We start from the raw sequence: 16,071 nt of genomic DNA on the forward strand, positions 1-16,071 counted from the left end.
GGAAGGTTTTATTTGGTTTATGCCAAAGTGGTATCTGTTCTGATGTCCAAAATATTAAATTTAAAACCCATTTCTCCAAAGAACATTATTCAATGTGATGTTTAGTTTGTCCTTTATATTTTCCTTAGATAGCAAGGGTTTCCTCCTAGCACACCTCCAATGAAAGTTAAACTTGCGCTGTGGCTTCCAAACCTTTATTTTCAGTGCTCTATTTTCTTTGGATGTCTCTATAAATCCCATATCTTTATCCTAAAGATCTTCACATGGTCATATCAAGTCCTAATATTTAAGTACCACCAATTCACAACATGCTATCTCAAAGCACTTTACAAAGAAGGCAATTCATTCCTACATACATTCCCTCCATTATCAATTTCCCATTGGGACTTGAATAAAATGCCTGAATCTGTGCAGTCAAATTTGGTTTGTTATTGAAATTAGTTTTTTTAAAAAAAGCTTTCCATCAAAATGAACCCCAGCAGACTGCAATCGGTGACTTGCAACATTCACTCCTCGCTTGTAGCGACTAAAGACAGTAGCTCCAATTGTGTCATTGACTTTACAGCAATCCCTCATACTGAGGATACATGTAGCCACAGTGGAGAAGAAAAACTCCCCTTTAACAGGAAGAAATCCTCCAGGAGAACCTGACTGGGGCTCAGTCTGACACACAGTCAGTCTGGCCTGACTGACTGGGAGTTTGAGAATACAAACAGAAGCACTGGTCCTGGAGTACTTTCTACGTTAGAGAGAAACAAGAAGTTAATGGCAGGAATAGCCCTGCTAAACAATGAAAAACAGCAAACAGAGTTAGCTGCAACATAAGTTCAACCAATAGCGTCTAGTGGAGAGACTGGGTTAAACATTGAAAAACAGGTTCAAGTGTATCATCTATAGACTGAGAGAATGCTAAGTTGTTGGCAGCAGCAGCTCAGCTCATGCCCCCATTCACAAAAATGTCACAGCTAATAAGACCGCCAGACCAGATGTGGCTTCTTCTACAAAGTGCAAAATGGGAGTCAACATGTAACGTTAAAGGTTGAAACAACCGCACATATTGCAAAACTTGAGAGATAAGAAGAATGCAGCACAGAAGTGGTCAGTTTCTTATCTGGCAGCATAACTATAGAGATAACTCCAGCTAACCAGTCTTCAGGCTTTAAGCCCGTTCTTAAAAGTAGACAAGTGGTCTGGATCACTACCTAAAACTGGGAGCTGGTTCTGCAGGAGATTTTTTAAAACAATAATAAAAATAGTTTCTTTAATTTCTTGTTTGGTGTTTTTTGTATAGGCCTAAATAACTTGAATTACTTTGGTATTATTAATAATAGTATTGAAAACTCACATAATATGTTTTCAAAAAGACAAAAGGAAAACACAGGATGTTGTTTTTCTGAACTTGACAGTGGTTTTGAGCTCACATGTGTAGTTCAGATCCTTTGTGACATATGAAAATTCACAACAAATTTTGTTTTCATCCAGTTCTTATTTTTGGAAGTCAGTGAAGTTGTGCATTATATAACCATCATAACCTGGGAGGAAATGCATTCAGAAAGGCCCAAACATGTCAAGAGTAATGATTAAGATTGAGGTAGTTCCAGACAAGAATTTTTTTTTTCTTCTCACGTGTTAGTAAAGATATCACTATAAATATTTTATTACGTTTTATCAAGTTTCTGTTTTAATGCCGAACATTTAAAACTTCCAGCCCATGTACTGAATATTTTAATTATATGAATCATGAGGCTGGAAAAAAGAAAATCATGTATCCTTTCTGCCTATATTGCTAATGTCTTTGACCCTTGCCTTTAAGCAAACATGACAAAATTGGCCTCTGCTGAATGAAGAATGTTTTTTATCTTTGCATGTGTAAAAACAGAAAACGGACCTGACAAAAATCCTCATCACGTCTTTTCAAATACACATGGGTGCTATTTCAGTCCAAATAAAGACGCATAACCTATTAAAAGCACTTTGAGTTGAGCCTGAGATGACCCTTCCTCCTCAGGGCACACATACATAGTTCCAACTGAAAGGGGAAAAAATAAGTGTGTGACAGACTTCAAACGCCTGCGCTGCGGGGGTCGGGCACTGACACTTTGGCCACTCTGTTGGTGTTTATTGGTCTGACTCTCCCCACACTTATGTCCATAAATATGGCAAAGAATGACTCATTGAGTGATATGTCCTCACCTTAGAGGAGTGTGTGTAAAGGGCTTTTGCACCTTTGATGTCACAAATATCATCTGACTTTTTGCTGCACGTCTTGTGAGTTTGTGTTACAGTAATGAATGTTCGCGTTAGTATTTTGCACAGAGGAATAAAGAAATTAAAAGGCTCTATTTCCATATACTGTATACTATATTGTGCATTACCTGCACATAAGTGGGAGCATTTGTCATCACAGTCAAGTTCTGTTGTAATGATTTACACCAGCAGATGCATTGGCAAAGATTGTGACTTATCAATTGCTGCACTCATCATGAGAAAAAGAAAAATGATCATCAGGTGACTCAGAAATATAGAAATCCCTGTTATGAGACTTTTACAATTCACCTTTTTACAGACAGGGGCAATGCATAACTTGAGTCTTCAGACTCAAGTTATGCAAAACCGACAGTCATAGTTTAAAAGAAAAAAAAGTACATAAATGTGAATCAGTGTATGAAAATCTAAGCATCTAAACCCTCAAAATGTTGTTTGTAGTACTAAAAGCAGCATGTGAACTATTTGCATATTGAAATTTTTGTGTTTTCTTGTGGAGGAAGTCAAAGTGCAATCTTGTTCAAGACAGAAACTGTTCATTCTGTTTTTATTTGATATCTTTGACCAGCAAATTGTATTTATGAAGTAACTTAGGTGCATGTGAAAACTCCCTCCAACGTTTGTATGTGTTAACTGCAGAGGTGGGGGTCTTTGAAGAGGAATTAACGCCTTATGCACCAACATCTCAGTCTGCACAGCAAGGGAAGATGTGTCACCAGCAAGGCTGTCTTTACTGGCATTTGTGTGAGATTACATCACTGATCAAATTAGTCCACTGAACATGAGCTATACAATAACCCCATCACACAACACAGGTAAGAGTGGCAAAATGTGCAGCAGCCTTATTCTTGAGTGCCTCTGTCATTTGGTTGTAAGAGGAAATGATGTCAGATTGCACTTTAGCACAGAGATGCTGAACTTCACCAGAGCTATTTTTGGTGCAATGCTGGGAACATTGATTGGGTAAAAAAGATGATATAACGTGGTGCGTGCACACGTAAATGAGTGTATGTTTGTGTGTGTGCAGAGTTATTACACATATTGTGTTACCATGGTGTTGAAATGCGGTGGCCTAAATGGGATTGTTGTGGTTAGCAGTTGCTGAAGAGAAAAAAAAAAACATCTACAGACAATGTGCGAGCTTCATTTTGTCTGCTTGCGTTTAATCGGATTAAGTTCAGATATTTTATTTAGGCGCACAAATTCAATTGAACTGTTGAATATTGCACGACTTGCAAAATAATTATTATTATATTTTAAGTATATCCTCATGCATTAGTTTCAATTCTTGTTAACATTTTCAAGTCCCGCATTACATCAATTAAAACCTCATGGCACAATTACTCAGGCTTGCCTTGGTTTCATTTTGACTCAATGGTAGTGGTGTGAGTATGACTCAAATCTCACGTAATTTTTCTCTTTTATTTGTTGGTTCATCTGACAGGTGGTTCAGTTCCATTTTCTCACCACTTCTAGGTAAAATTGTTAAAAGGGGAAAATGATCTTCATTTGTGCACACTGTCCTTTGAAAGTATTCACATTTAATTGTGTGGCAAAAAAAAATTATGAAGTGGAAGGAAAATGACACCGGTTTTAATACTGGTTAATACTCGGTTAATACTCTGTAGAACCACCATTTACTACAATTACAGCTGCAAGTCCAGCTGAAGCTCAACCATGTGCAAAGAGCTTAGTGAACGTCAGTTTTCAAATCTTGATCAATCTACTGTTTTTATTTAAAAAAAAATATGAAACTCATTACCATCTGAATGCAAGAAAATGACAGAACTTGCTGCTTTTAATGGTGCATTCACACCAGCACTGTTTCATCCACTTTTATCAGATTGTAGTATGTTTGAACAGAAAGCGGTTTGCTTGGAGTTGTGTGAATCTGCAGTCAAACTCTGGTCTGCCTAAAAACATAGGTCTTGGTTTGATTGGTGTAAACGCTGTTTGAATGCATTATGTGAATACCAAGTGGATCGGAGACCGCTTCAAAAGCAGGACGTGAACTACAGTGCAAGGCATTCTGGGTAAAGACAACCAATACAACACAGCTTCAGAATCTACGTAAATTGCTACCAATATTTATTTGTTACCAATATTTATTGACATCAACCCATGTCATTTTTTATAATTTCCATGGGTTTTTGTTTTTTACTGGTTGTAATATTTTAAACCACTGTCCTTTGTAAACTGTTTTGATCCTGGAAGTCAAAACAGGATCAAAAACAGATACATGGTTGGATATAAACTCTTGCATTGAAGCTCGTTGACCTGATCAAATTGTTTGTGCTCTCCGATGTATCCAAATCAAATCTGACCTGATTTCATGCCTGCAGAACATCATGTGCCACTGCCATGTTGAACACAGTGTTTTTAAGGTATTAGTTTACTATCATCGTACTTTGAATGAACTATTCTAACACGTGAATATGGTTTGATGTGAATTAGCTCTCAAACTTTTATTGTCACTAAATGGCCTATCTGAAGGATCACCCTGCTGTTAGGGCCATCTTCCCATCAAGTCCAGTTTCCATGACAGATGAAAAGAGGTTTCCCTTCCATTTTTTCACCATGGAGATGCTCAGTTCAGAGTATCCAACTACAGATACTACTTAGCATGTAAACCAAGAGGTTCAGTTTTAGGCTTCTCTACCTGGAGCATCTTCTTCCCCTGCATGGCTTGGGCCAAACAGAAAAACAGGACTTGGTTTTGATTTTTCTGTCATCAACAACCTTCATCATGCAGATCTTCCATAACAGCCATTTTTGTGTAATGGCTGTTGCACAAGTTTTGCTTGTGCAAAACTTGTGCTGTTGCACATTATTAAACCATCAAACACCTGAAACTATAATCATGAGTTGTTTCCTGGACTAATCATTTTGTGCTGTGACTGATACAGTTGAAACTTGTTTCATGACTTGCTGTTATTAGAAATGGGGTGACTATAAAAGTAAGAGTCCACCTCCACCAGTTACTGTAAATGTGATAAAATTTTTCAACGGTTGTTTGCACATTTTGGGGTAACATTATTTTATGTCGTGTGCATTTATTAAGTATTTGCTTTCAAAAGTAGCAAGTTGTGTTGGAGTTCATTTATGCCACCTCATTTTTGGCTGATCAAGAAGTTGTGGGGTATAGCTACGCTGAATTAATTATTATGGTTAAGCTGAGTTATTTATACTATTTGAAAAGCAGAAGAAGGTTAAGTTAAATCGACTGTTTTGGAAGATGCTGCTCGATTAAGAGTTAGGGAGCGAGTTATATTTCCAAGCATGCCAATGGAAAGTTGAGTGGAAGGCAGAAAATAGGTGCACAGGCAGGAGAGAAAATAACACTCTGAAGAGGATTGTGAAACAAAATCCAAGAGTTTAGGAGAGAATCACAACTTCTGGACTGTAGATGCACTAAGTACTTTAATACGTCAAACACACGGCTCTTGGGCTCTGTTAAGTTACTGCGTAAGCAGAGACAACTTTAGAAGTGTCTTACCTGAGTGCTAATAATGGTACTCTAAAACAACAGGAGTGAAAGGATCCTTTAGGTATCCTTTCTCTTGGCTGAGTGCTTAAGTCATCAGCAGCTCAGAAAGCAGCAGGTTGTTGGCTTTTACCCAGACACTGCTGATACCAACGTTGTTACTGGCCAGGCAAGCAGTCCGTCCTGCTGACTCAATTATAAGCAAAGACTCAGAGCCAACTGGAGGACATGAGCCTACTGTAGGAAAGTGCTTTGTAGTGTAAATCTGTTTTAAAATGCGGTCATAAATTCAAGGCATCATCAGCTGTAATAGTTTTGATTGTCAAATATAATTTCTGAACTACTAAATTGTGGGATGTCTAATAGATTTCCGTTAAAGACATCTCAAGTGTTGTAAAGAAGTGCCATAAAAAAGTAAAAATGTCATCAAGCTGTTTATTTCTACCTGTTTCTTCAAACTACAGTAGGTAACTTTTATAGAAACACAAGTTCTTAAAATTGTCACTTATGTTATAACATTATAATCTGTGACAATCTGTGATAATCTGTGATAATCTGTGACACTGCAGGGAGAATGCAGTTTTTGTCAGCTGTAAGTCATGTTAATCAAAAATAACAGAATAAACCTTTGAAATGTATCAGGAAATAGAATCATTCAAATAAATCACATCAAATGACTGAAACGAATGAATGTGTTCATAAAGAAAACCAGCAGAATTTGGACCATTAACAAATGATGAGTGCATGTATCTCATAGTTTTAAACATCATTTATTTAAATTCTTACAGCAAAAGATCATAAAAGATTGTATTTTAATACTAAAACATTCAAACGCACTGTGATAAAGGGGTTAAACAAGAAGGCTAAATGTGCCCACACAAGAAAACCAAAGTTGTCAGTTGTCATATTTTATTGTTTGCGACCAAGAACACACCGCTGTCATCAGTTTTGATCAACCTTTAGACATGTCAAATAAGCTAACGTTGAAGCTACGTGGATAAATTTGACCGTCTGATCGTTCCTTTAGATGGTTCACAACTTATTTTATGCTGTGATGTGCAGTTATGTTATGTCTCGAACCACAACTATTTATGAAGACATTTTCAAATCTAAAACATGTACAGACTGCAAACCTTGAGTAGTAAATATGCATGATGAGCATATCTTAACATTTCCACTCTTTCGGGAGGCATTATGTAGTGTGAATTGACTTTTTCTTGAATATTGTGAGTCAGGAGGACATATTGGATCACACACTGCTGGTTATGTTGAATGAGATGCTGCTGTACTGTTTGCTTTCAAATAATGTTGCGGTATCAGCTTAGAGAAATTGGGCCGTTTTTTTTTTTAGCAACATTTCAAATGACAGAAATTTAAAATAAACTTGGTGACAAGTAGGCACAAAAGAACTGAAAAACTCCCTTGGTTCTTGTCAGTCGGAGATGTATTGTCTTACTGGAGAACTTTTGTCTTTCCTTGTTTTGTGATGTGGGACGGGTTGGTACTGAAACCCTGGTACTTGCTGCTCCTCCTCTTTGTCAGAAGTGGCTCTGGTGGGATGGGGCTTCGGGAGAAGAGTCCCAGGACAAGCAGAGTAGGGTGGCAGCAGATTTCGAGGAAGAACAAGAGGTGGTAGGACACCAGATCCACCTGTGCCAGATCCGTTTATATAAGAATAGCCCCTCATTGTGTGTAGGGCATATGCAGGAATTAAAAATGGGTAAGAAGACTGGTGATTAGCCACAGAGGAAGAGTCTCTGGTGCTCCAGTAGGGATTCCCCTGCAGGGATTGGTTATAGGTGCTGTGCTGGATGCTGCTGTGGGAATGATGCTGCAGTTGGTTGCTTTGGCGACCTGTGTATGCTGTGGACTGAGCGAGGCCAAAATGTAGCTTGATGGCCATTAATTCAGAACTAAGCCTGGTGTTTTCTTCTTTCAGAGCCATGAAATGAGACTCCAGGGCATAGTCATTTAACTTCCTCTTTTCCCGTGACCGTTTGGCTGCCTCGTTGTTCTTGCGACGCTTCTCCCAGTAGAGGGCATCCTTCTTTTCCTCGGGTATGAATTCCCTCTTGCGACGAGGTCCTTTACGCACCAGATCACTTTCAGCGTGGAAAGCAGTGCTGTCTTCACCTCTTTGGAAAGGGAAGGAAAGGGACTCCATGCTAAGGTAAAAGAAACACAAAGAAACGACCTAAAATAAAAGAAAAAAAATGAAATAATTACTTGCAAAGATGCACAGATTTGTCACAAAAAATTCTAGAGAATTACATGATAGAAATGTTAAAGTAAGCTGTCTCATCAGTTTGTGCTCTGGGTAAAGCCCTACATCGGCCCTTTTCCCTCAAACCGCACCCAATAATCCACTGATAAAGCCTTTACTACAGAAAACAGTAACTTTACTTTTTAACTTATCAGGCAAAATAGGAACTGAAAACAATTTGTCTAATTGAAGACGGTCTTGTGTCAGAAAAAAATCCTTTTCAAAAGCTAGATATACTTAAAGATAAACACATGATATGGCAAATAAAGATATACACCTCAAATTTGAAATATTATGGCTGAATAGGACAATGCTTTTGTGGTAAGTATCACATTAAGAGATGAATTTGTTGGAGTTCTTTTATAATATTGATTTTTTGTTTTTCTTTAATCTGTCTTATCCTGTTTGTATTTTGTTTTAAGTTGAAGTCTACTGTTTGTTGTTCTTAAATATGCTATATCAATACATTTGACTTTTGATAGAAGGGAATATGGTATTACTTTCCCTGGCATTCATAACCTGCATGTTTCAACACCAATTACAGACAAAACTGTCTGACCAAACTGTGGTCACATTGATCTCTCCCATAATCTGCTGGAAGCTGTGATAATTCTCTGCTCAGTAAAACTCACGTGTGTTCACACAATGGTACTTTATCATGCTGCCCCCATGAGTTTATCCACATTTAAGAAACTGTGCTTAGGAATAATTTTACGAAAAATTTCTGAAAAGTTTTGATAGGAAATTGATAAGGTATTATAAAACATCTTCAGTGCCCTCTTATATTTTAACTTTGTGCACTTTAGTGCAAATGCTCATGCAAGCGACCAGCTACTTGAACAGTAATCTATGTGCAACAAAGTTATTGAGGGTGAGAATTACCTCATTGCATTTAGGTATAGAATCATCCACCTATAGGTGGGGTTGTCAAAAACATCTTAGATTTAGAACTACAGCACGATAAACTGAAAATGCGATTACATGAAAAAGTTCTTCAAATCAAGATTATGAATCAGATTCAAACTTTAGCATCTGCAGCAATACTTTTCCCATTTATCGTGCTCAACATGAATGTCTATCTCTGACTGACTAGACACACAAATAAACAATAGAAAACAAAAAGATCAGTTCACTTGAATGCTGCAGTTAGTGGTAAAAACCACTGCTGTGACTCATAATGTTACAACACACATTGGTAAAGAAAAAAAAATGCAGATTTTTATAGACAAAACCTTAATAGGTTGAGAAAATAAACTCACAATGAATTTAGAAGTGTACTGTGGTTTATCTTGTAATTCAATCAATTCCACAGAATCTCAATCTATAAAAACCTTCAAAACTGTGCATGCTTGTTCTTAAAGTAGAACAGAGCTGAAGTGTTTTCAGCTCCTAACACCTTCCACCACTACGGAGGTGCAGTCGCTATACCTAAGCTCTGTCATTCAAAATCAACCTCTTCTGCTACCCTGACCCAGTGTCACCTCCTACCTGTCTAGACCACTTGAAAAAATATGACAGGAAACAGAAACTACTTCTTTCCTTAGTTCTACTTTCCAAGTGTCAAAGGTTTATCGTAATTTGGGCTGCATTGCGAGTGACCAACAATAAAGTTGGAGTTACTCTAGAAAAAAAAAAAAAAAGTTTTAGGATTGCTGAAGCCCAGTCTTGAAACCTGAAACAAAACCTTTGCAAGAGGCAAAGTTTGCATCACGTGGTGAGACAATTATAAAAAGCGATATTGGATTAACATGTTGTGAGAGATGTTTATTATTCCACAACAGCAACTGGCGAACAAAAGGGGCCCAATAACAGAGGTTTTAGGAGTCCAGTATGAAATCTTTGTTTGCTCAAATTTATGACTATTGGACACAAAGTAGGATTGCCAAATAAGATACACACAATCCAGTTTCAGACAAAGTTTTCAGTAGCCACAAAGTTTTTGAGGAATCCAGAAAACTAAATATGAAACAATGTGATTGCTTATATTTATATGATCTGAGTTTGACCAGCGGAGCAGACCTAATTAAGATAATACCTCAGATGAGCCTGCACATTTTTTTGATTCTTACTTGATCTCTCCTTGTATTCCCATGGTCTTTCCCAAAGCTTTGTACCCTGCTTTCTGCTTATCAATGGGACTTTAAAGGTTTCAGGTTGACCTTAAGAAGAAAATATTACCAATTTCTGGCAAATTCTTGGTCATTAACATAAATTTATGTGTGGCTTTGAGGGAAACCTTACCTAACGTGAGATGAGTAGACCCGTTAAAACCACAGCGTTCACACTCCTCTGCGTGCGATCACAAACAAATTTCTCCACTTAGAGATGTAACTTTTAGCCTATGTGTTTTTCTCACACCTTTATGCTTAAAAAGTCACTTCAATCTAACAACATGGTCTCATTGTATGCTTGCAGCTAAATGTGATACCTCATGATGGAAGCTGTCACTCAAGATGTCACACATAAGTGCTCTCTTGGGAACAAAGTGTAGCAAAGTGCTACTTCAAAATGGAAAGGCGGCGTTTATTTTCAAACTTCGTTTTCCTTAAAATTATTTTCGTTTAGCTTTCGTGGCAGTTTTGCTCTCCATCTTGTTGTGAATTTGCATGCGAGTGCAACGCAGTGGCAGATGCATCAAAGCCAGAGTTTAAAAGAGGCCCAGTCAAGCACCCTGTGTGTGGTGGCGAGAAAACACATCGGGTTAAAAATATTCAAACCCATGCTCAGCAACACTGCATACCCTGTGTGTGAGATACTGCACACCTGCATATACACTACTGTGGGGCACTGACTGTTGTATATTTAAAAAGCAGCAACAGGAAAAGCGAGAACAATAATCACTCAGGGAGACACAGATGAAGAGAATATAAAAAAAAGGGTTCCTGAGTGAAATCTCTCTTGAGGTCGAGCCTGCTCACCACCCCTGCTGCACCTGTTTCTTATTGACTAATTATAGCCAGCCTGCTTTTTAGTAAGGAACTTTCAAACTTCTTCTTTTGGTGTCTATCCGTTTTCATGCAGTCTGCCATCTGTTGTTGTGTTGCTCTACGAGAGGCCAGTCATTGCTAAAATAATCTCACATAGAAAAGCATTAGTCTTCTGCTTGGAACGACTCTTCTCCTAATTACATCGTTTGTGTTTGTTTTAAACCGTCATCGGTAAAGTTCTAGTGAATAAATTCCCATTTGTGGGAATTAATCCATGCAGCTCAACCTCAATCGTTTGCTCATGACGATCGCTGACGACAGCTAATAGCATTTATCCTAAAATATCACATCTGTGTTATTTTTCTGGTTTGTAAAATTTTTATATTTAAGATTTATTCAAGTCCCGAGTGGGCAATTAATGTTACAACAAGTACGTGAACATAAAAAGACATCATGTTTAAAAAGTTAACAAGTAGAAAACAATCAAACATACCAAAAAGACATAAATATAAATCAGTACATGATGGGAAGAGTGCAGCAATGTATATCATTGTCGACTGACAGTTGCTACAAAAACATCAATGATCTATGAAACAAAAATCAACCAGGAGTCAGGTATGAATCCTCTATCTACCTCGTCCTGCATTAAAAAGAAAAATTGATGCAGGAACAAAAGGAGTGCTTGTTGCTTTTCATACAGAGAAGTCTGAGCCAGAGGCAGAAACTGGGACTCAGCATGTAAAGAGTGAGAGCTGTCAGCAAGATTAGCACTATGTCTGTAGTTCAACTCCTTGTATTACTCCGCTAAGTGCATTTTCTGACCTAATACTAAGATCTCCAAATCAACAGAGGAGACAAAACATCGGCACAGATTCAATATATAATCTATAAAATGAGGTAAAAAGGGGCCCGGCAACAGAATCTTTGTTTTTCAGTTTCATTTTTCAGGCTTGTTTCTCAGTTTACACAAAATATTCCAACAAACCAGTTCATTTACAAACCAGTAAAGCTTAATCCAACTTATTTCACATTCAGACTAATCTTACATGTACAACAAACATCTGTCTTCATTGTAACGTTTTACATTTTTTTACAGCTCTTAAACCAATCAGAGTTTGTTGCTGTTATTACAGGAAGGCAATTTTTCTTTTTTTAAAATCTATTCTACAAACTAATAATATTAATATGCTAACTGGACATGTTTTATTTGTTTTCTGAGTCCTAAAACACTGCAGTTTCCTTGGTATTAACCATGAAAAGTTTCAGACATGCGCCTACACACTCAAAGTTCATAAACAGACACAAACCACCTCACAGAAACCCACAAAATGATAATGAAATGATGACTTAGTCACTAAACTAAATCAAAAATCGCAAGACACAAAATTTGGCAAAATTAATTTGAATGACAAAGAGAAAGAATTAATTTCATAAAATGTGATTTATTTTGTAGCAACACGTACAGCTTCTGCAAAGCAAACCAGATGAAGAGTGTTGTGATTATGCCTATGGCGAAACACAGAGGGGGTACCATCATGCTGCGGGATAAATATTCTGTAAATTTGGCAGGAAGGTTTGCTTATTTAAGTAAAAGCATCAAATAAAACTTTTGACTTCAATTATGAAGATTCAAGTCAAGTCAGTTTATGAAGACTGGCTTAAAGTACAAGAAGAGTTTGGAATCTACATTTATAGATATTTGGACATGAGGCCTATCACTGATCCATGGGGAATCCATTTCATTGGACCACAAAAGCCGGCTTCCCCTTATGACGGCAAGGGGGTAAAACAAACAACCTATGGACCTGGGTAATCTACATAAAATAAATAGTTAATACATGTCTCTTACTGCAAACTGCTGTTTCTTTTAGTTTGTGAAGAAAGTCTAAGTTTGATTTGGTCCAGTAGTTTTCGATAACATGTGGATCAACAGTGTTGCTCTTCAGACGTGACCATCTGAAGTGCAGCAGGGACAATTCCAGAGACAAGGGAACAATTAATCTCTGATATCTCAGATGCTAAGAAGTTAAATGTGGCTTTAAAATAACTAACTAAATAAATAACATTCAGACACACCATTCAGTTTTAAAGTTGTGAAGAAACTTGAAGTTGACTGTGCCCAACCCTGATGGCGCAGCGCTCGCCCCCTCCTTGGTCTTTCTTATTCCAGGCAGCTGTAGACAGCTATTTCCTGCTGGGTGGGTTTAGGCTTTCTTACAGTTACTGCTCTTCTAATCTTTATCTTCAGAAAGTATTTTATGACAGGGACAGTGGGTACAACTTCAGGGAAACGCTGAATTTCAAAATATGTAGTGTCCAAGCAACTGTGAAAAGATTTTACATGACTGTAGCTGGGGTCAAACAATGGCGCATGCTGAATATGGAGCGAAAACAATGTCCAAACATCAACCAGTCTATAATTAAATACAAAGCTAAGTTACTCACATTGTACAGAGAAGAAGGGAATTAACACAAACATGAGTTTTTTTGCTTACTTCCTTTTGTGTTACTATTGCCATTATTGGGAGCTTATTTTTGTTATCTTACTAACATTATTATCATCATTCTTTTTCTTTCTGCTTCACTAAACTTTATTTATTGTAAAATAGATTAAGAAGAATTTATCGGTGTACACTGGCATGGAGTTGGTCATTTTCATTATTACTATTATTATTATCAGTAAATGTTCTTGTCTTTTTATTAGCTAGTTTGCAATTTTGTTTATATTATATAATTTATGTGTTGGCTCATTAGCACAGTATTTTGAACAGGCACATGAATATTATTACATGGTTTTATTTACAAATTTTTCTAAATACTGAGTTGGTAGGTAATATATTTCATTAAATTGAGATAAGGGGTAATATTAAATAAGTGTTCATTTCTTCCTGGTCCTTTTCAAATAAAAAATAGTGGTAAACAAATTATGTTATTCTAGGTTACGTATGCACATGGTTTCCCTGTCCCACTGATTCCTTGTTTTCTTGTTTTTAAAAACCTGTTTGAAATAAACAAATTGATTTAATTTAACAAATTAGCACAAATACCTACTCCATACACACAGACACACCTGTCCATACAGGAATCCATACAAATAATCCAAAAGGCTAAAGGTCATACGAACAGTTTCATATTTAACAAGTGCAACTTGTCTATTTTGATGCTAGATGCAAACCCTAAAAGCAATCAAACAGTTACTTTACCATGACTAGCTACATGTAGTCGAGCAGATTATCTATGAGGCTTGCTTGATTATAGTGACATGACATGAAAAGAAAGCTTCACGTAACTTTTGGATTGTTTCAGAAAAGGCTCAACTGCAAGTGGTGAAGCAGGTACAAAGTTTGCTTTTGAATACATTCCATATTTTCACCAGTAAATAAACACAATTTTTCATACACTAAAAAAAGCTAAAAAAAATTGAAAAGCATTCTGAAACATTTTCAAATGAAGAACACATCAGGGGTTTGAACACAAAATATTTATATTTACCAATCAGGAACACAGAAAGTATGCTAAACATTTGCTGAGTTCAGCTTTACTGTCACAAAATCGATAAGAAATAAAGACCACACCATGTGGATACTAGCAAAAGTACTTTATGAATCACTGACAAGCTGTAGGAGTTGAGAGTTCCCATTTGAAAACGTTTTTCTTTTAATCTAAAATGCTGTCACATTGAGACGAGCCTTTCTGTACGGTCTTACATAACGGATGTGCCACTCAATATATTAACGGTATGTGAATGTTGCAGCTTCCTGCTTATTGCAATACTGTAAACACCATCTTGTCTAAGCCACTGATTTTCTTTCTCTTAATTTTTACTGCAATCCAGAGTTGAACGTTTGAACTTTATAAGGAAGTGGATTTGAAAACGTCGCACAAACTAATTTAATTTGGTGATCAAAATCCGTACTTGTTTAATAATCTCAAGCAGTGTCACTTTTATTAGTTTTTTTTAATTGACTGCTCTACATGCAGCAGCAAGTTAATTAATCAAGAAATAAATGCACTACCAACTACACTGATGCGGTAATTAATACGCTATCCACAGTTATTTGTTAACTCTTTGATGAATCGTTTATTCACACACTACTGCAGAGTAAATTAAATTACTGCATTGAGATTGTTTTTACTTTTTATCACCACATAAAACAATGTAAAGGGAATTTTGCAGTCTGAGATTACATTTTGTTCAAATTCAAATGATTGTCACTGAACGCATCATAAAGATTCACTCTGTACCGTTATAAAAATTTTGTAAAAATTATTAAATTCTTCTATGCACTTTTTGAGAAAGTTAGTAAAAAGGTAAACAAAACAGGTTAAATAATTCAGAACTGAAAAAACATCTCTGCATTATTGTTTTATTTAATTAAATACAAACACGTCGCTTCCGCGTAATCTTTGTTTTTTAAGCACAGAGACACTTCCTTTCTTGAAAGCACTTGAATAATGAATAGTCACTTATGCATTATCATAAGAAAATCCATCTTATTTCAAAGATCCAATGTTATGAGTCACTTGACCCACTTAAAACCATTTTGACTGAACATGAAAAAAGGAATTTTCAATTTGCTGAGCTGACTGGGGTTTTGTCACCATGTTTCAAGATAGTGAGATACAATCACCACAATTTAATGTTCACAAATACATAGAAAAACGTTTGATTATTTCATCACAAACACTTCAACCATTTCCTTCTCCAAATCTATGTCTTGCATGAGCAGAACAGTGGCCTTACCTTCAGACTCCAAACTCCAGTGAACCCGAGCTGCTGGTGAACCCGTAGCAAAGTCGTGGTCTCACGAAGCATAAAAGTGTAACTTAGACCCCCTAACTCTGCTGTGAGGCTGCACCAGGTGAAAATGCTGAAGAGAACCAGAAGGGATAACGCAGCAGCTTGCTTCTCACCTCTTTCTCTCTGCCTTTGTGTTGTTTTCCTGTATTCAAGTCTGACTGTCCACCTCTGTTGTCAAATGAAAAGAGACTGACTCCCCCCTTGATCATAACCGTGTTGTGGTATCAGTGGCTTGCCAACACAGGGGTTCTTCCCTCTGCAAAACTGCTGCTGATTTTCAAATACATTTCATGTATTGTAATATAAAACTGCATGAGTACAATATTACGTT

General features: G+C 36.8%; 1 protein-coding gene across 1 annotated transcript; it reads right to left on the reverse strand.

Annotated features, from left to right (window-relative positions):
- Nucleotides 1-7,173: 7,173 nt before the first annotated feature.
- Nucleotides 7,174-15,853, reverse strand: LOC129377444 (nuclear factor interleukin-3-regulated protein-like). Its single transcript, XM_055057392.1, has 2 exons — nucleotides 15,684-15,853; nucleotides 7,174-7,943 (listed from the first exon to the last, which is right to left on the reverse strand). Exons 1-2 carry the CDS (start codon nucleotides 15,753-15,755, stop codon nucleotides 7,182-7,184), a joined length of 834 nt encoding a protein of 277 aa, XP_054913367.1. The 5' UTR covers nucleotides 15,756-15,853; the 3' UTR covers nucleotides 7,174-7,181.
- Between the last annotated feature and the right edge of the window lie 218 nt (nucleotides 15,854-16,071).

This window comes from Poeciliopsis prolifica, unplaced genomic scaffold (assembly GCF_027474105.1).
Source record: "Poeciliopsis prolifica strain line A6 unplaced genomic scaffold, Auburn_PproV2 SCAFFOLD002, whole genome shotgun sequence".
NCBI lineage: Eukaryota > Metazoa > Chordata > Actinopteri > Cyprinodontiformes > Poeciliidae > Poeciliopsis > Poeciliopsis prolifica.

What these genes read in the sequence shown, in the direction of transcription:
- LOC129377444 (XM_055057392.1), bottom strand. Translation starts at nt 15,755, where the DNA reads ATGCTTCGTGAGACCACGACTTTGCTACGGGTTCACCAGCAGCTCGGG. An exon ending in CTGGAGTTTGGAGTCTGAAG is followed by an intron (nt 7,944 to 15,683) that starts GTAAGGCCACTG and finishes CTTTTATTTTAG; the next exon opens with GTCGTTTCTTTGTGTTTCTT.